Source organism: Agelaius tricolor, unplaced genomic scaffold (assembly GCF_023055355.1).
Source record: "Agelaius tricolor isolate 1412-34295 unplaced genomic scaffold, bAgeTri1.0.p SCAF_35, whole genome shotgun sequence".
Lineage (NCBI taxonomy): Eukaryota > Metazoa > Chordata > Aves > Passeriformes > Icteridae > Agelaius > Agelaius tricolor.
This window is the reverse complement of record NW_027269295.1, coordinates 2,100,633-2,119,999: the sequence shown is the minus strand read 5'-3', so window position 1 is coordinate 2,119,999 and position 19,367 is coordinate 2,100,633. Positions and strand designations below refer to the sequence as shown.

Here is a 19,367-nt window from a genome sequence, read left to right as displayed (position 1 = left end):
GATCATATGAACAGCACTATGGAAGTGTTGTACTGAACTTAGGATATTTATCCCATTAGAATCAGGAGAGATGGCTGCTGTCTCAACATAGCATTATGTTGTCTCAACATAACATTATTGCTGTCTCATTCAGCATTACTTTTGCAAGATAAGTGTGCCAGGAAAGATTTAATAGACTCATATCCTCTAAACTAGAGTCAGTCGTACCCTATGCTGCTCTGGAAGACAGGCAATTATTTTAAGAGAGATCTGAACCTCATGATAGATTGTGTAAAAAACCAATCTACTGTTCTGATGTCTGGAATATTCCTCACCCAGATTAAGGAGGGGTCATGTTCTATGTTCACAAGGATCAGAGTGGTGAAGAGAGCAGTGGAACCATTCACTTTACTGAGAAGCAATTTCCTCCCCATGCAACAGATCTGGATTTGTTCAGGGTTTGGGAGTGCTCGGGTTTGGGTTGGTTTTTTTTTCAGTGTGGTGTTTTTGGCTGGTTTGTTTGCTGGCATTTTTTGTTTGTATTTTGGGGGGGTTTTGTTTGTTTGTTTTCATGTATCAGTCTTCATTTTCCAAACTACAGTTCCTACCACAAACAAGGAAATCTGGAGTCCCATCTCAGCAGCTTCACCTGTCCCACAGCATATTGCCTCCCCAATTACTGTACCAGTTGTGCTCCTGTCTCTCTTAGCATCTCTTACTCAGAGGTCTGGATAAGAAAGTGAGGTAATTCCTTCCTCCTCTTCTCTCAGCTGTCTGTGTCTCTGTGATGGCACTGTAATCCTGGGTGTGGGAAGGAGATTCACAGACATCAGTTTCATGTTTGGAGTAAATTGCTTGAATAGGCCTGGCTTTTGCAATAAACAGATTCCTTTTGCACCTGCCTGGAGGGTCCAAAATGCTCTGCATAGTTACAGTTCAAGGCCCTGGTGGAGGCTTCCCATCTCTCTTGTTGTGCCCAACCATGTCTTGCTCCCACTATTCCCCTCCCTGCCTCCCACAGCTGCCCTCCTATGCCCTGCTTTTGTAGCAGAAGGAGCTGGATGTAGGTAAGCAGACACATGGGGAAATACATTATTATTATTATTATTATTATTATTATTATTATTATTATTATTATTATTATTATTATTATCATCTGCATTAGCAGAACAAAGTTCTCCCTCTTGTGTTTTATTGGCAGAGGCCCCTTTGGTTCCTGCAGCTCCTGAAACTGGCTCCAGGAGCATTTCCACCTGTTTTGTGGCTTTGTGTTGTGGGGCCCCACCTCCAGCCAGGATCTGTCCACACAAGGGTTCTGACACAGCAAAAAAGCCATGGATGGAGGAGAAATGCAACGTGCTAGAGGAGCAATAAAGAGCTCTTTGCTGCCCAGCTCAAGCGCAGTTTCCTCATTCCACCCTTTCTGAAATGCAGTGGGTACAAAACCAGAGATGTGTTGGTGGAGGGCTCTGATGAGCCCTTAGAAGCACAGTGACACATCCTGTGCTGGGCCATGCAGCTGGGCAGTGTTTGACATCCCCAGAGTAACAGGGAAGACAGGTCCTGCTCATACAGAGTGTGCAGCAAGGGCCCAAAGAGTTCAGGGGAGCACCAAAAATCCCACAGATTGTGGTGGATCCTAAACTATCATTTCTACAATGGATGGAGTAGTGTCCCTTCCCAGCTCCAGCTGTCATCTGCTGCTCAAATGTTATTTTCATATTTAATTATGAATGTTTATAATATTAAAGCAGTGGTTTTACAGCACTTGTAGACTGGCTGAAGGATTAGAAAGGATATCCAAAAGGGACATATGAAGGTCAGAAGGACTGACAGTTCTGGTGGGATGCCCAAAGATGTTTAGGACTTGCTTTAAATAAACAGCAAGTTTGAGAGAGCCAAAGCTTGACACAAAATACCAACCATGTCAGTATCCTAGTCTGTGTCTGGCAAAAACAAGTTTATCAGAAGCAGGAGAACCTATCCAGCTTTGCTTCTAATTTACCAGGCCCTTAGACTCATAGAATGTAATCCCAAACTATCTAATTTACATACCCATCCAATAAAGTGTGATCATTATTTAGATACCTTATCCAACCAATGTTGTACTTTATCTTACATTTCCAATCAACATATAAATGTGGACTGTCTAGTTCAGCTTAATGCAAAATACAATATTGTGGGCTAATAATCAGTTCTTAGGAAAATGAGCAGGCACAGTATGTTGAGAATGACAATAAACAGAACAGAACAGTTAGGTTGTGGACAGAGCAGAAGGGTTGAATCTAGAAAGGCAGTGGAAGGTTTCACTGAAATTATAAATAGAGTCCTCAATCTTAGCTATTCTTTCTTTTCTTATAGTATTTTAAATGTGGATTCTTCTCACACATCCTACATGGGAATGGATATAATTTTGTGCTATACATGAAAAAGAATTACTTCAGAGAAAGGGAGTGGGGATGTCTCTCCATGTTCCACTTCCTCCCCATGTTGGTTTGACTGCTTGTCACTGCTTGGAATGAAATTTGAGTTTCCCATACTTTTAATCTTAACTAAATAAGCAATATTTTTCAATGAATAAAAATTATATATATGTGTAGTTATATACATATTTATATATATGTGTGTGTGTGTGTGTGTGTTTGTGCGTATGCTAAATGCTTCAGGAATCTTTACTCCTGTTATTTTATTTTTTTTCTAAGAAGACAAAAATCACTTGAAACAATGTAGTCTTACTCCATCAAAAATGCATATTTCTCATTGCAAGAGAAATAAAAAATCCATATAATTATTACCATTCTTCATGCACTTTTAAAAATGCAAATGCAAAATGTTTTGCTCTTTGCTATACTTTTAAATGTGAAGATGAACTGTGTACATGTACTTCAAAAGTAATGAATACTAGAATAAATGAATAAATAAAGCGTCACAGTCACTGTTCATATGCAAGGGTCTCTACTCTCTTTATTACCTAGACATAAATGATAATTACTAAAGAAAGCAACACAGAGGTTTACATTTTATGCATGCCTCAGGTCACTTTTTATTCTTGGGAACCTCATTCCTCTTCTTCTATCTTCTTGTGAATCTCGCGGCTCTTGGCTCGGAGCTTGTTGACCTGTGACTCTGCAATGTCAGCCCGCTCCTCGGCCTCCTCCAGCTCGTGCTGGATCTTGCGGAACTTGGACAGGTTGACATTGGACAGCTCCTCCTGTGTGGGGAAAGGGAGTTGGGAAAAAAAACAGGCAGCGTGTTGGACATTTATTAACATAAAAGTGGGCAAACAAAAATTCAAATGTCACAGCTGGGCTAGCGGAGCAGATTCAAAACCAAGATGAGAAGCGGCTCAGGGTGTTATTTGTGTCAGAAGAGAAAAGAATGCTGGAATGTCAAAAAGATATTATAGACAGCATGGTCTAGGCAGAGTTCATGTCATGGTCCTGAATACACAGACTGACAGCTGTTTCTGGTATCCAGAGCAAGGTATAAGGAAAGAAATAGTCGGAAATGAGGCTTACAGCAAAACACATAGGGTTGGGGAAGTATATTTCCTCCCAAACCCAGCAAGTCTTACTCTCACATTTCCCATTGTATCAAAATATCATCATGTTGCATCAAAACAGTGAAGGTTTCAAAAAGCTATACAGAGGAAAACATGAAGATGGAATTCCACCTCCATCAGAAGAAAGTCTGGTTTGGAGAAACTGGTACTTACAGCCTCCTCAGCTTGTCTCTTGTAGGATTTCACTTTCATTTGCAGCTTGTCCACCAGATCCTGCAGCCTGAGCACATTCTTCCTGTCTTCCTCAGACTAAAGCAGTTGGCAAACACAATAGAGAGTCAATTCTTGGTTCTGCATCACGTGAGATTAACAATTGCCCTTGGGGATGGTGTGGGCAAAATGTGACTCACTGTGAGAAAGCCCAGTGAGAGCAGGAGAGCTCCTGCCTTACCTGGTAGGTGAGTTCCTTCACCCTGCGCTCGTACTTGCGCACACCCTTCACGGCTTCAGCGCTGCGCTTCTGCTCAGCATCAACCTCCCCTTCCAGCTCCCGCACCTGCAAGGACAAGCCCAGCCCTGCAGCTGCCCTGGCAATGTCTCTCCAAGGAGGGACACGCTCACTCAGCCACAGCCCCAGCCCTACACACCCTGGCCTCCAGCTTCTGGATCTGCTTCTTCCCTCCCTTCAGTGCCAGCTGCTCGGCCTCTTCCAGACGGTGCTGCAGGTCCTTCACTGTCTGGTCCAGGTTCTTCTTCATCCTCTCCAGGTGGGCACTGGTGTCCTGCTCCTTCTTCAGCTCTTCTGCCATCATGGCCGCCTGATCAGAGCAAAGGGTCAAAGCCATTTTGGGGCTGGAGATATTTTGGGGAGACTACATTCACCATCAGCAATGCCAGGAGTGTCCAACTCACATCTGTGATGGCCTTCTTGGCCTTCTCCTCAGCATTGCGGGCTTCCTGGATGGTATCCTCCATTTCACCCTGGATCTGGGCAATGTCCGTTTCCAGCTTCTTCTTGGTGTTGATCAGGCTGGTGTTCTGTTGAAGAGCACAAACATGATTTTCTTTTTTTTCTTACCTTGCAGTATCATATCAAGTACAGCATAAGTGGGTTTTTTTAATATAGATTCTGCCATCAGGTCACACTGGATTCCAAGAGAACTACTGTTGTAACTATTAATTTCTCAGGTATGATGTGCTTTGGTATTTCATGAGCATCCTCTAAGAAGTCTTTTCTCAGACAACAAGAAAGGAATTTAAACTGAAAAATGAAAATAATGCTTTCCTTACCATGTTCACTCTAGTGACCATAAAAATTTGAGATGGTTCTGTAGAATACTTATAGTGACATTGTTAAATTACATTAATGACAGAGTTAGTGTGGTCTTTTTGCTCATGGTCAGCCAACATTTGCCTTTAAAGTCTCAAATTGAATTGTGAAAGGTGTTGAACTCAAGTAAAAGAGGAAGAACCTCACAAACTTCTCTGGATTTACTAAGGTATCCATACTGTAGTCTACAGGAATTCATACTCTATCTACATCTTAAACAAAAGACTTCATATTATCAATCACCTATTACTTCTTATTTACTGTGAAAGCCCTTACATTTAACAAAATACTGTTACAACTCTGCCAGTCTTAAGCTCATTTACATGTATGGAGCAATACTATAAATATTAACTATGTTTATTAACTGACCTGGCTATGGAGGAGCTGAACTCTCTCACTTGCATCCAGAAGCTCCTGCTCAGCCAATTTCCTCGACCGCTCCGTCTGCTCCAGGGCTGCCCGGAGCTCCTCAACTTCAGCCTGCAGCAGGTTTGCTCTGCGCTCCACCATGGCCACCTGCTCCTTCAGGTCATCCTGTGCTCTCACAGCATCATCCAAGTGCAGCTGAGTGTCCTGGAAAGAGAGATATAACAGACTGGGAGGTGTGTGTTTTCTATCTTTGTATTTCCTATTTTCCCGTCAACTTAGAACTGAAAGAGTTGTAACAGAGGAAAAAATTTTAGCGGTGTAAGAAATCAGCACATTGTGCCATACCTTGAGCACAGCCTGGGTGTTCCTCAAGTTCTTCTGTGCCTCTGCAGCCTGGCGGTTGGCATGGCTCAGCTGGATCTCCATTTCATTCAGATCTCCTTCCATCTTCTTCTTCAGCCTCAGGGCTTCATTCCTGCTCCTGATCTCAGCATCCAGGGTGCTCTGCATCGAGTCCACGACACGCAGGTGGTTTCTCTTCATCTGATCAATCTCCTCATCTTTCTCTGCTATCTTTCTGTCGATCTCAGCCTTCACTTGGTTGAGCTCAAGCTGCAGGCGCAGGATCTTCCCCTCCTCATGCTCCAGGGAGGCCTGGAAAAGTGGACACAAACATTGATAACATTGATAAAAGTTCTTCTTCCATTCTAGGGAATTGCAAAATATTTAGTGAGATCTCAGCTGTCTGCACTCCCCAGAAAGAAGAGAGGCCAACCCAGGCCTTGTTAGCCCTATTTCCTCATTTCTTTCCTGCAGACACCAGTGTTTACAGTCATGTACCTCAGCTTCCTCCAGGGAGGCTTGCAGTTCAGATTTCTCCTGCTCAATCTGCTTCTTCACTTTCTCCAGCTCATGAACTGCCTTTCCTCCCTCTGCAATCTGCTCCGTGAGGTCAGAAATCTCCTCTGCAATGAAGGGAGAAAAGCGCCATGGTCAGGCAGAGAGCAGAATGGAGAAAGGCTCTCGTGCATCAAGGTGCCAGGCAAGATCTTAACGCTACAGGCCCAGAGCTGTTAAGTGTGGCAGGTAGACAAGCTTGTGAGAAAGGCCAGGGAGGAGCAGAGGGCCAGGGACTTACGCTGCAAGTTCTTGTTCTCCCGCTTCATTGTTTCCAGGTGGTCCAGGGACTCCTCATAGGCATTCTTCATCTTGAACAGCTCCGTGCTCAGAGAGCGCGACTCCTTCTGCGAGGCCTCCAGCTCAGCCTGCGTTTCCTCATACTTCTGCTTCCATTCTGCCAGGATCTGAAGAGAAACGGGGGGTGAGTAGGGCTGTGGCCATCACGGGGCCCTGCTCTGGCCAGGAGTGCTGGTGCTGGAGGCCAAAAGACCTTGTCAAAGTTCTTCTGCTTCTTATCCAGAGCAGCACAGGCAGCATTGGATCTCTCCACGTCAATCATCAGGTCTTCCACTTCATTCTGCAGCCTCTGCTTTGTCTTTTCCAGGGAGGCACATTTGGCATTGACAGCCTCAACATGCTCCTCTGCATCCTGCAGGCGCTGGGCCAGCTTCTTCCTGCAAAGTGGTAATCATAAGTAAGACTGTGGCATGAAGCAGCATGCTTTTCACAAGAGCAAACTTAGCCGCTTTGGTATTGTGTGATCCACATTCACAGGGAGGTGTAAGACTTCTCCGAGACAGCCACTGGATTTTCATGTATGAATTCTGGAACAATCCTGCAGCAGTTCCCTCTCTGCTGTCTCCTCTCTGCTATTCTGGATCTTTCTGCTTTTCCCCATTGTGTCCCTTATTTCTGCCATATTTTGTCTCTTTGTGACCCCACTCAAAGCAGAACACTGACTTCTTCCCGACAATGCCACAGTGGGGTCCTCAAATTTCCATCCTTACTCTCTGCCAGTGTTCTCCACATTCCCCACGTACTTGGCCTCCTCGAGCTCCTCTGTGCGCTGAATCGCGTCAGTCTCATATTTGGTTCTCCACTGGGCCACTTCACCATTTGCCTTGGACAGGGCTCGCTGCAGCTCTGCCTTGGCCTCCTGCTCCTCCTCATATTGTTCCCGGAGCAAGTCACAGTCGTGGCGAGCGGACTGCAGGCCATGGGCGAGGGCATTCTTGGCCTTGGTGAGAAGAAAAAACAGTGGGAAAATGAATGGAAATATCCTGGGAAATCTCCTTAATGAGAAGATCTTAGAAAGAGTTCTTATGGGAAAGATGTGTGAATTTGCAAAAGAATTAATGGATAGACTGAAGGGAAAGAGAAGCAATGCTTCTTTAGGAAAACTTGCACTCCATTATCTAAGGGGTTTATTTTTGTCCCTTTCTTCTTTTTGATTAACTGATTTCATATATTTAGGAAAAAGGCTTCTCACCTTTATCTCTTCCTCCAGATGCCTCTTGAGTTCCTCAATCTGCTGGGTGAAAGCCTGTTTGCCTCTTGACAGCTGAGAAACCAAAGCATCCTTCTCTTCCACTTGACGTGAATATTCACCTGAGAAAATTTGCAGATACACAACAGTTTTAAGGCCATTGATGGTGACACTGCAAACATTTGGAGATGTAAAACCAGATAGTTTTCAGTCCATGCTGAAACTTATGATCCCATTTCAAGCATTTCACAGTAGATGTGACACAAAGTGAAAAAACCACATGCCCAGAAGAGTAATTTTTGCAATAACTCTGAGACATCATTGATCTGCACATGTAGATGAGGGTGTCTCACCTGACTCTGTCTGCAGACGAGCTCTTTGAGCATTGAGGTCATTGATCATGCGCTGATGCTCTTCTTCCTTGGACTTAATCTCACTCAGCTGATCTTCCAGAGTGCGGCACATCTTCTCCAGGTTAGCCTGTGTTTCAGAATATGGAAAACGATGCGTTAACCATCTACACTTTAAAGAAAGCAAGGAGCAAGTGTATTCCACCCAGTGGAATACAACCCAGTGTTCTATTCAATGAACCAATAAAATAATTGCGAACCTTGGCTTTGGAGACAGACTCCATGTTGCTGGCCAAGTCATCAATCTCCATCTTCAGCTCACTCTTCTCCTTCTCCAGCTTCTGCTTCACGCGTTGCAGGTTGTCGATCTGCTCGCCCAGCTCAGCTGTGCTGTCCGCGTGCTTCTTGCGCAGGGCGGCAGCCGTGGCTTCGTGCTGCAGCGTGGCCTCTTCCAGGTCACGGCGCATCTTCTGGAACTCTGCCTCACGCTTCTTGTTCATATCAATCTGAGCTGCTGTGGCTCCTCCTGCTTCTTCCAGGCGCTCGCTGATCTCCTCCAGTTCCCTGGACAGGTCAGCGCGATGCTTCTCTGCTTTAGCGCGAGAGGTTCGCTCTGCCTCAATTTCCTCCTCCAGCTCCTCAATGCGGGCCTGCAGAACAGCAGGGACCCTTCACAGCTGTGCCCTCCTCCTGCCTGAGCTGAGCTGAGCAAGGCAGGGCAAGGAACAGAGACTTGCCTGCAGCTCCTTGATCTTCTTCTGAAGTTGCATGCCCAGGGCCTGTTCATCCTCGGTTTTACTCTGGATCTGGCTGATTTCAAAATCTTTCCTTTGGGACAAGTGAACCGTGTTAGAGCTCCAAGAAACAAGATAAGTGCTGCAGCCCAGCACTCAGGTGCCCCAGAACCAACTTACTTCTTCAGTTTTTCATCCAGCTGCTGCTTATCATTCTCCAAATCCATGATGCTGTCCTGGGCCAGCTTCAGGTCTCCTTCCAGTTTCCTCTTTGCTCTCTCCAGGTCCATGCGCAGTTTCTTCTCTTGCTCCAGGGACCCTTCCAGCTAAACACAACAAGACCATCAGGACTCTGCCAGCCACATTGGACTCCATACCTGTCCTGTTCCTGCTCTATGTCTGTGCTTACATCATCCACTTGCTGTTCCAGCTTGGTCTTGGATTTGGTCAGAGTATTGACTTTGTCTTCCTCTGCCTGCAGGTCATCCAGGGTCTGCTGATGGGCCTCTTGGAGGGCTTTCTTCTCTTTTGTCAGCTTGGCAATGGTCTCGTCCAGAGCTGCCATCTCCTCTGTCAGGTTTTTCACCTTTGAGAAGAAGGGACCAAATATAAATAAAGGAAGCAGCTATAGAAGTCCTGTAATAACACACAGCCCATTTTCTGGAGTTCGAGTGACAGTTTCTACCTCATACCTTGTTTTCAGTGGCATGTTTTTCCTTCTCCACCTTGGCCAGTGTTAGCTCAAGGTCATCAATATCTTTCTTCAGCTCTGAACATTCATCCTCCAGCTTCCTCTTCTTGGCTGTCAACTCAGCATTGATTTCTTCTTCATCCTCAGCCCTTTCAGTCACTTCCTTAATTTTGGCTTCCAGCTGGATTTTGGTTTTGATGAGCTGGTCACACCTTTCCTCTGCATCAGCCAAAGCATCTGCTTCCTAGTAGAGAAACATAGATTTGTTTGCTAATCACAACTGTCTTTCAAAGGTGAATAGAGAAACGGTATTTCTCACTGTGGAAAAGAAACATGGAATTATTCTTTTTTGTTTTCTTCTAGGATGTTGGTTTTTGCATAGACTCTTTTAAATCAGAGTAGGGTTTTATTCTGTTTCATTTTTTTTGTTCTCATCCATTATTCCCTCCTATTTTTCTTATGGATAAGATGATAATATCCAGTAGTACTTTTATTTTCAAGAGTTTAGATTACTTTCTCTCAAAGTGAAGTACTGTATATTAATATGTAGGGATTTTTTTCTTTATGTTTTCATAAGGTTTTCTTGTCAAGACTGACTTTAAATGAATTTTCTCTGAGCGAGATAAGTTGATATATAGTCTAGGTGCAATCAGAGGTTTCAATTTGAACCTGAGTTTATTTTTTAATCTGTGTAGTAAACATCTAAATACACAAGGTAATCTTTAAATATTGACGAATCCCACGATCTCCCAATGGACTTAGGAGGTACATATAGGGTTGGGAAAGAATGTAGAGAGTTTTTGTGTCCTCCTGGAAAAATGGTTACAGAAAGACAAGTGACATAACACATATCATAAAACATGGCATAGAGGTCTTTGGGTAACTGACTGAAACCAAAGAAAGTTGTCAAATGAATTGCTCCACAGACTCTATTAACTGTAAATTCTGTATCTCCAGTGACTATACTGGATGTTGTATTTTGAGCCTGGAGAAACAGCCCCATGCGCATAGTAACACTGAATGGTCTGAATTCTACCTTCCATTGTTCATATTAAAATATTTTCTCCGACAATTTATTGTGTAACATGAGAGTAATGTGCTGTGAGGGTACCTGGAAGAAATACACTAACGGTACTTACAGATTGCACTTGGAGCTGCAGGTCATTTTTCTCCTGCATCAGAGATGCCATTTTCTCCTCAAGCTCCTTCCTCTTTGCCTCAGACTTTGCAAGCTCCTCCTTGGTTTTCTCAAACTCTCCCTTCATGTTTGCCATCTCCTTCTCAGACTCTGCACTCTTCAGCAAGGGCTTGATCTTGAAGAACAGCTTCATCCATGGCCAGTGTTTGACATTCATGAATGAACGAATGTTGTACTGAATACAGAAGATGGACTCCCTGAGGCATAATTAAAAAGTGCAATGAATATTCTCTGTCTGATGAGTGTCAACACTTCCCCCCAAGCAGAATGACTCTTTAACTGAAGAAGAGGAAGGTGTACCTGCGCTCCACCATTCTCCGGTATTCCACCCTCATCAGGTAACCCCTGCACCTGGCCTGGGTGCGGGTGATGAGCTGTGCCAGCTTCTCATCCCTCATCTCCTCCAGGAGCCCCAGCAGCCCAGCTTTGAAGAACACCTTGAGAGAGGGAACGTTGCAGCTCATCACTGTCAGGCAGAGCAAAGCCCAGGCAGGCAGTGAATGGGGGGTTTTGTACCTTGGTGTGTCCAAATTTGTACTGGGTGTGATCCACATCGATTGAACTAAGAAGCTTCTCAGAAGCCTTCTTGCTATCGATGAACTGTCCCTCAGGGATGGCACTGGCATTAAGCACCTTGTATCTGTGGAATTGGAGGAAATAGAAATTAGGAAAATGTCTAGTAATAAGAACATTCTGTTTACTGAAACTAAGAGCAGTGTTTGCAGTAGAACCCGGCTGAGGAAACTGGAATTTCCTTCCTTGTTTAGAGATACCATTCTGATGAAGTCTTAACCTGGTAACAAAATTTAAGGAGACTTTTCCGATCTTTAGGTGACCAGCCACAATGAAGAAGACATTGATTTCCAGTGAGCTCAATCCATATCCTTTTACTGAAACTATTCTGTAGAAAATTGCTTGAGAGAATCATTGCCATTTTCCTATACCGTCTGTACTGGAGAAAAACCTCTTTCCCTGAAACTTGCAGCTGATGCAATGGCCAAGGAACTCATGGTTTTTTTTGCCTGAGTACCTTTTGCTACCAATCCCAGCCTGCATTTAATAATCTTGTAATCACTGGCTTGTGCAGCTCTACTGTGCTTCGATACTCAGATGCAGTCAGTGAGGACACCTGACACTCTTCATTTCTCAACAATTTTTCTTTTCCATATATGTTGCCTTTTGTTATGCACCTCAAAATTCCCTTTTCTTCTAGTTATAGCCAGAAAGACCTAGTGTTAAAAAATATCCCCAGGTGATAAAATAGTTGGCAGAAAAGTCATCAGGAAAGACAGAATGGAAATCAGAAGGGAAACTGACCTCTGTTTGAAGTCAGCATAGAGGATTCTGCTGGGGAACCCTTTCCTGCAGATCCTGATCCCTTCCAGCACGCCGTTACAGCGCAGCTGGTGCAGCACCAGCTCGTGCTCCATGGCACCTAAGCAAGAAGGCAATTATTTGATAATTCATGATAAAACAAAGAGAATAATAGGCGCATCACACTGGTTTTTATTTGTGCTTGGGGTTCTTACCAGGTGTTTTAGACTCATTGGGGATGATGCAGCGCACAAAATGTGGGTGGGTGCTCCGCAGGTTGGTCATCAGCTTGTTCAGATTCTCCTGTGGGTTCATAAATTAAGGTTTTTAATTAACACATAGTACCTCCTCAGTTACTCTTTCAGATGTGAGAACAGTCTTGTAAAACATTAACAGATTTTTAATTCCCAAATACAGCCATTTGTGATGTGAGTTTTCTTCTGCCTTTCACTCTTCAGCCGGGGAGAAAGTCACAAAATTTTGCAATGTGCTTTTATGAGAGTGGGGAATATATCTATATTTTCCTCAGCTGGCCTCAGCCAACTTGATGTCAGCTCGTTTATGAATAACTAAATAATTATTCTTGATACAGAAAAATGTTAACACCTGCAGTTAAATGGCCTTATTGCAGGTAGAGTGCGGATTTACGATCTTCAACTCAAAACAAAACAAAGCAAAAAAACCCCAAACAAACAAACCACAAAAGAAGTAAAGAAGTAGAGAGAATGACTTTGATGCTCACCCTGAAAAGAGCTGAGACAGTCTGGAAAGAAGAACCCTTCTTCTTGCCTCCCTTCTTGCCACCACCACCACCACTAGCCTCTGAAGAACACCAAAAATAAAAAGGGAAAAAAAAAGATGGTTTTACAACTTGTTCAGACAACTTGTTCTTATATACCAGTCATGATAAGAATGGAGCATGGAAAAGAACAATAGCTGATATTCATGGTTCTGGTAGAGTCAAGAAATAAACATGGAAATAAGAATTTCAGGGAACTGACCTGCCTCTCCTCCAGCAGAGGCAAAGAGTAAAGCCAGTGTCTTCAGGGATGACTTTTGATACAGCCCCACAACAGTTTCATTCAGAGGGTCCTTGTTCTTGTCAAGCCACCCAGAGATGTTGTAGTCCACTGTGCCAGCATAGTGCACCAGGGAGAAGTGGGCCTCAGCCTTGCCTTTGCCTGGCTTGGGCTTCTGGAAGTTGTTGGACTTGCCCAGGTGCTGGTCATAGAGCTTGTTCTTGAAAGAGGTGTCAGTTGCCTTGGGGAACATGCACTCCTCTTCCAGGATGGAGAAAATGCCCATGGGCTGGGAGAAATCACAAGGAAAGAGGGAGGACAAGGTAAAAAGGCAGAAAGACTCAGAGATGAAATAACTTCCTGAGTGGGACAATATTGCTGCTCTCAGGGATTGCTCTGTTCAACAAATCTAAAATAATACAAACTGATGTATCTGCAGTATCATATTTACCATTTCAAGCTGCATTTAGAAATAGTTATAAAATGACTGCATTTCTGAAAATACCTGACATTGTGAATTACAGAAATACCTTCTCAATGAGCTCAATGCAGGCAGCCAGGTCCATGCCAAAGTCAATGAACTCCCATTCAATGCCCTCCTTCTTGTACTCCTCCTGCTCCAGCACGAACATGTGGTGGTTGAAGAACTGTTGCAGTTTCTCATTGGTGAAGTTGATGCACAGCTGCTCCAGGCTGTTGAACTGCACAATTACAAACCAAGATTATTATGAATGTAAATTAAGGAAGTTAGGGATAAAGAACAGTGCTGCCTATTTGTACCAAACACTGGAGGATCTGTAAGTGCTCTATCTTATTTGATCCAGAAGTTTGGAATTTCTGTCAGTGTTTGTCAACCTGAACTTTATATATATATTTATTACTCTAGAAGCTTAGATAATTGTAATAACTCAGATTTTTTCAGCTTTGATATCTACTAGACTGAGCTAATTCAGTTACAGGAGAGTCTACACCACAATACTATATCCACCATTCACAAATGTTTTTTTCAAATCATGTCCCAAACCTTCAGAAAAAAATCTGCACTTAGGGATTTCACTGGCCTAGGTACAAAACAAAAACCTTTTTCCAATTAAAACACTATTAGAATCAGAATACACTAGATACACTAGAAAAGATCAAGCCATTTATTAAAAAAATTAAAACAAAAAAAGAAAACAAAAAACCACCAACAAATCAGCACCATTCCTTCTGATGTAATTTGTCACATAGCAATGTGATTTTAACAAGCATGCAAATAAATCCCTGTTCCTTACATCAAAGATCTCAAAGCCAGCAATGTCCAGGACACCAATGAAGTACTGCCTGGGCTGCTTCGTGTCCAGCTGCTGGTTGATGCGAACAACCATCCACAGGAACATCTTCTCAAATACTGCCTTTGCCAGGGCACCCACTGAATTGTATACCTAAAATGTAAAACAGAAAGAGTGTAGTATTCATGCAGGACAAAAGAGAAAGTCCAGAGAACCTATCCACAAAGCAGGGGGTTGTTGTTACCTGCTGCACCGTTTGGCCCTTGGTCACGTATTCATTCCCCACCTTGACTCGGGGGTAGCAGAGGGCCTTGAGCAGGTCTGCTGAGTTCAGACCCATCAGGTAGGCAGCCTTGTCAGCAACTAAACATCAAAACAATCAGTTGTTAAGGGACCAGTAGACAACACTGTTCCTTTAAAAATATATTAAAGGGCAATTCCAGTAAAAATCAAAAGAGTAGTAAAGATAAAAAAAGAATGCGTGCTACCGGCAGCGCTCATTGGGAGATACCAGACCTTACAATCTGCATTATTCAAAATAATCTGAGTTCCTCCAGAGAAGTCCTCTGGCTAGGACCCACTGCTATTCTGCAATACTGGCACTGGGGAAATGCACAGGCTGAGTCAATCATTCTGACCCTCACATGCTGCCTTCAACTCAGTGAGTGTTCACTGTCTCCTGTGCTCTGGGATGGGTTGTGCTGGTACCTTCGGTGCCATCAGGCTCTGCCTGCTCCTCTCGTTGTTTCTGCTTGAACTTCAGGTTCCCATAGTGCATGACAGCCCCTGTCAGCTTGTAGATGGCTGTTTTCTCATCTGGAGTGAAGCCCAGGATGTCAATGGCACTCTGAGAAAAGAGTTGTTAAGGTGAGTACCCCAGCTGTTAAAGGTCAGAGAAATGAAACTTCACCTGAGAAAACTTCTGCTACTTACGTCGGTGGCCATCAGCTCTTCCTGGTCGTTAATGCTGGGAACTGTGATCTCACCTTGACTCACATACAGGTAGTCATAGGGGTTGGTGGTGATCAGTAACATCTCTGAAAAGAAGAACAAAACCGAGCCAGGTCAAATGCAATTGGCACAGAAAAGAATTCAAAGTTGCTCCATGACCTTTTCATGGAGGAGTTACTGATCTTTCCTACCAATTAGCTCCGGCTTCTTGTTGGACATGATCTGATAAAAGATGTGGTAGCTCCTTTCTGCCTTGAGCTGGAAAGTGACTCTGGACTTCTCCAGCAGATCTGGCAAGGAAGGTAGGACACAGTCAAACACAAGGAGTGGGGAAGGCTGGAGGGAAGGGGGATCAGGCCAGAAGGGTCTTACATGTTTCAATATCAGCAGAAGCCAGTTTGCCTGTGGCACCAAAATGGATTCTGATGAATTTACCCTGAAAGCAGAAGGAGAGTCAATGGAGTTTTCTTTTACCAGTCTGGACAGCAAGAATATCCAAATTGGTGTTGGCAGTTGTACCAATTAATAACTCACAAAGCGTGAGGAGTTGTCATTCCTCACGGTCTTGGCATTTCCAAAGGCCTCCAGCAGTGGGTTGGCACTGATGATTTGATCCTCAAGTGTCCCCTAGAACAGATGTCTTCTTGTCATGATCTAGCTCATCAAGAAATTGAGTTGTTGCAGGTTTCTAGCCCTGGGACCTCACCTGCATTTTGCCTGAGGTCTGCTCCTCCTTTTTCTTGTCCCCACTGGCTGCAATTGTTGCAAAGTACTGGATGACACGCTTTGTGTTCACAGTCTTCCCGGCCCCGGATTCTCCGCTGCCAAAGCCAAGAGAGAAGCAGAGGGTGCGTGGTCAGGCAGGAGGTGCCCTGGCACCGGGCAGCCCCGCAGGGACCCGCGCAGGGGGGGTACCTACGTGATCAGGATGGACTGGTTCTCACGATCTGTGAACAAGGCAGAAACAAGTAGACTTTGTAAATGAAGAACTCAAAAATACTGAAAATTAATATAAGTTATAACAAGAAAAACACCTGCATTTTATTTTCTTTGTTTACTCCTAAGTCTTTTTTTCCATTTCAATTCCTTGCAAAGCAATTTGCACTCGCACATTCTCTTGAAACATATTCACAAACGTTCCTCCAAATGTTATAGGGAAGGCCCATGGCATTTTTAAAGGCCCCTTCCAGCACAAAACATTCTGCTATTCTATAATGCTTTGCCATTAAATTGAAAACGCTTGAAGAAACATATGCTGATTATCTGTTCCAGTCTATAGTCTTTTCCTTCTCTTGCATACAGTAATTTGTTTTAATTTTCTGCTACTCAGACTGCTTTTAGAGCAGCAGAGAAAAAAGAGACTTAAGACCAATGACAAAGGAATCTTGATCATGGGTAACACTTTGGACTCAACAGCACAGAGAAAGAAAGGAATGAAAAAGGCAGAAGCAAAACTAGCCACAATATGTAATCCTATTTCATTTTTCATGAGAGGGTTTTGTCAAGACAAAGCAGAACAGTTGTGATGTGATGCTTATGATGAGAGCCACTCACCAGTCAGCATGAACTGATAGGCGTTGTCAGAGATGGAGAAGATGTGTGGAGGGGCCTCCTGGCGCTTCTTGCCTCGGTAGGCCAACACCACCTCGGGGTTGTACACCGGCAGCCACTTGTAGGGGTTGACGGTGACGCAGAAGAGACCCGAGTAGGTCTGCAAGGAAGGGACACAGCACCTTGGCTCCCCCTGAGGCTGGCCCAGCAGCTGCTGAGGCTGCCCAGAGGAAGCTGCTGCTGCCACTTACGTAGATCATCCAGGCTGCGTAACGCTCTTTGAGGTTGTACAGCACAGCGGGTTCGTGCAGGTGGGTCATCATGGCCATGTCCTCGATTTTGTCATACTTGGGAGGGTTCATCGAGAAGACTTGGTCTTCTTTCACAGTCAGGGTCTATCAGAGGGCAGGAAGGTACATGCATGTCAGCAAAGAGCCAGAGTGAGAATAAACTGCTTTTCATAAATTTTGCATTTTACGCACCTCTCCCGCTTCAGTCTTGACCGTGACTTTGCCCGATTCCCTGCTCTGGATAGTGCTCTTCACATAGGACTCCTTTGCATGTACCACAAAGACTGATGTCTTGGCATCAAAAGGTTTGTTCTGGGCTGCAATTCTCTCCTTCTCTGACTTTCGGAGGTAAGGGGCTGCCTCCCCAAAGATGGCCATCTCAGCGTCCGTGGACATGGCTGCGGTTTACCGCGTGCAGCAAGGCACGGCACTGAAATGGAGAGACAGTTCTGATTGAAGGTGGAAATTTCTTTTTAGCAGCTTCCTGAGGCTTTGTAGTGTTCTTCTGTGCCTGTTATAACAGACTTCCTCTCTGCTTTACCTGCTTTTTACCATAGGTGTCTTTTAGTTTACTTTATTCTTAAAGATAGGTGTGTTTGATTGAGGTAAAGGTTTTTTCCCTTTTTCCAGTTTACAGTTTCAGTTCATTAGATCTCATTGTGTTTTAGAAGGCTATGCAGAAAATTAGATTGATTGGAAGATCCAGTGGTAATGAAATTTGCAGCAGAAATACCAAAAATACCAGAAATACTCTTCTGCAAAAGCAGAAGATACCAAGAGAAGTCATCTTATCAAAATTATGAAAGCCCACTTATATTCTTTCTCTCTCTCGTTTCAGCCCTTGTAATTTGTGCCAATTATAGAGTTGGAGTATCATCAGGGAACAGATGTGGAGTAAGCAGAAGCAGAAGTCTGAATTGTCTATGCAAACCTTTTTCATCTGTAGAGAAATCAGAGTTTTGTTTTCTCCAATTGCTCTGCCTTTTCCTGTTCAAGCTCACCCTTTAATATTAACTTGTATAGACAAATGAAAACTTCTCACTAAAAAGCATTTGGAGGGATTTGAGGAAATCTCAACTACACACGTGCTCTTCATTCACCTTTTCTTTCCTGGGTCTCTGTTTACAGTCAATCTCCTTTTAAAGAGTTCTGTGTGTAAGTGGTCAGTTATTTCCCAGCAGGCTCCAAACAAATGCGTCCAGCACAGTTATAAAAGGAAATTTGCTCTTTTAGACAGCGCAGCTCAGGTAGAATTGCACTGCTTTAGGTTGCACAGATGTAAAGGGTTATGGGAAGTGGCCTTAGAAATCATTAAAAAAGCAAACCTGGAGTTTGTTCCTGTGGAGTAAGTAAATCAGTCTTACCTCTTGTATCACCAGTTGACTCTAAGCCTGGAAGCTGGTCAATACTGAAAAAGAGAAGTGACAACTTCTTTCTTATCTTTGTACAGACTCCCAAGAAAAAACCACAGGGCAAAAACATGCCAGTGACTTCAACAGAGAGGGAACATGCCTATTGAGACAGACAGTGCTTTGAGGAAAGCAGTTCCACACAGGCAGCAGGAATGCTGTGGGGTTCTGCCAGCACCCAACTGTCCCTATTCTTACCTTTAATCCTTCCACAGAGGCAGAACAGGCTTGTCCTACCAGCACTTTTATAGGTTCTGCTTTGCACATTCAATTCCCTCCTCCTCTTTCTTAGGTCAAAAAATTTTTGGCAAAGCATTGTTTGGCAAACTTGACTGAGTGCTTGTGGATATATTTAGAAATATTTGAGGTCTTCCTAGCTATGTGAATAAATCTATAAATATTATGACTAGGAATCTAGGAAGGAGGAAGTGCAGTCCAGCAAATAGAGCACGACACTGGATCTTGGAATTGTTGGCTTCTCTTCTCCTGTTAATTGCTGTTTGACATATAAGATTTGTGTGTCTCAAGACTCAGCAGAAGTTAGAAGGATTACTATTTCAAGAGCTTTGGGGGGAACCTATTCTAAAATATTCTGGAAATAAAGAATAGGAATAATCTAGTATAGTCTAATTCCAAGACTGGATGACCATATCATGCTTGTGTTACTGCACCTATTTACAACTCCTTAGCTTTTTGGTGGGTACTTTCAAAACATCAGATAAAACAGATTATTCCCCTTGATTCATACATTTAATTACATCTTTTGCCTTCTTCTGAAGTATTACAGAGTGGCTGTGATTTGAAATTCAATTTTAAAGGTATTATTTTGCCATTCTCCATAGCTGGCTGTGCTGGTTTGCTCTGATGTATGTCCAGCAGAAATTTCAGTGAGCTCACACTAGCAGGAATTCCTAAAGATGCATTTTACGTCTTTCATCTTTTAGATTTATTGGCAGTTTTAACTCACCAATGTCTATTTTAGAAACCTTGGACAGTGGATATGGTTACCAAATGCAAGAATTG

At 43.6% G+C, this 19,367-nt stretch overlaps 1 protein-coding gene across 1 annotated transcript; it reads right to left on the bottom strand.

Annotated features, from left to right (window-relative positions):
- Positions 1 to 3,037: 3,037 nt before the first annotated feature.
- LOC139602791 (myosin-1B-like) lies at positions 3,038 to 17,338 on the bottom strand. The gene is made up of 38 exons (XM_071452962.1): positions 17,128 to 17,338; positions 16,897 to 17,040; positions 16,649 to 16,805; positions 16,014 to 16,041; positions 15,801 to 15,915; positions 15,629 to 15,721; positions 15,467 to 15,530; positions 15,286 to 15,384; positions 15,077 to 15,180; positions 14,852 to 14,990; positions 14,388 to 14,506; positions 14,147 to 14,296; positions 13,403 to 13,573; positions 12,855 to 13,161; positions 12,596 to 12,675; positions 12,069 to 12,156; positions 11,857 to 11,974; positions 11,056 to 11,179; positions 10,840 to 10,976; positions 10,481 to 10,736; positions 9,343 to 9,585; positions 9,060 to 9,236; positions 8,831 to 8,976; positions 8,654 to 8,744; positions 8,177 to 8,566; positions 7,920 to 8,046; positions 7,570 to 7,688; positions 7,121 to 7,317; positions 6,571 to 6,754; positions 6,319 to 6,484; positions 6,021 to 6,145; positions 5,526 to 5,834; positions 5,181 to 5,384; positions 4,394 to 4,519; positions 4,129 to 4,299; positions 3,933 to 4,037; positions 3,695 to 3,790; positions 3,038 to 3,190 (listed from the first exon to the last, which is right to left on the bottom strand). Exons 1-38 carry the CDS (start codon positions 17,329 to 17,331, stop codon positions 3,038 to 3,040), a joined length of 5,826 nt encoding a protein of 1,941 aa, XP_071309063.1. The 5' UTR covers positions 17,332 to 17,338.
- Between the last annotated feature and the right edge of the window lie 2,029 nt (positions 17,339 to 19,367).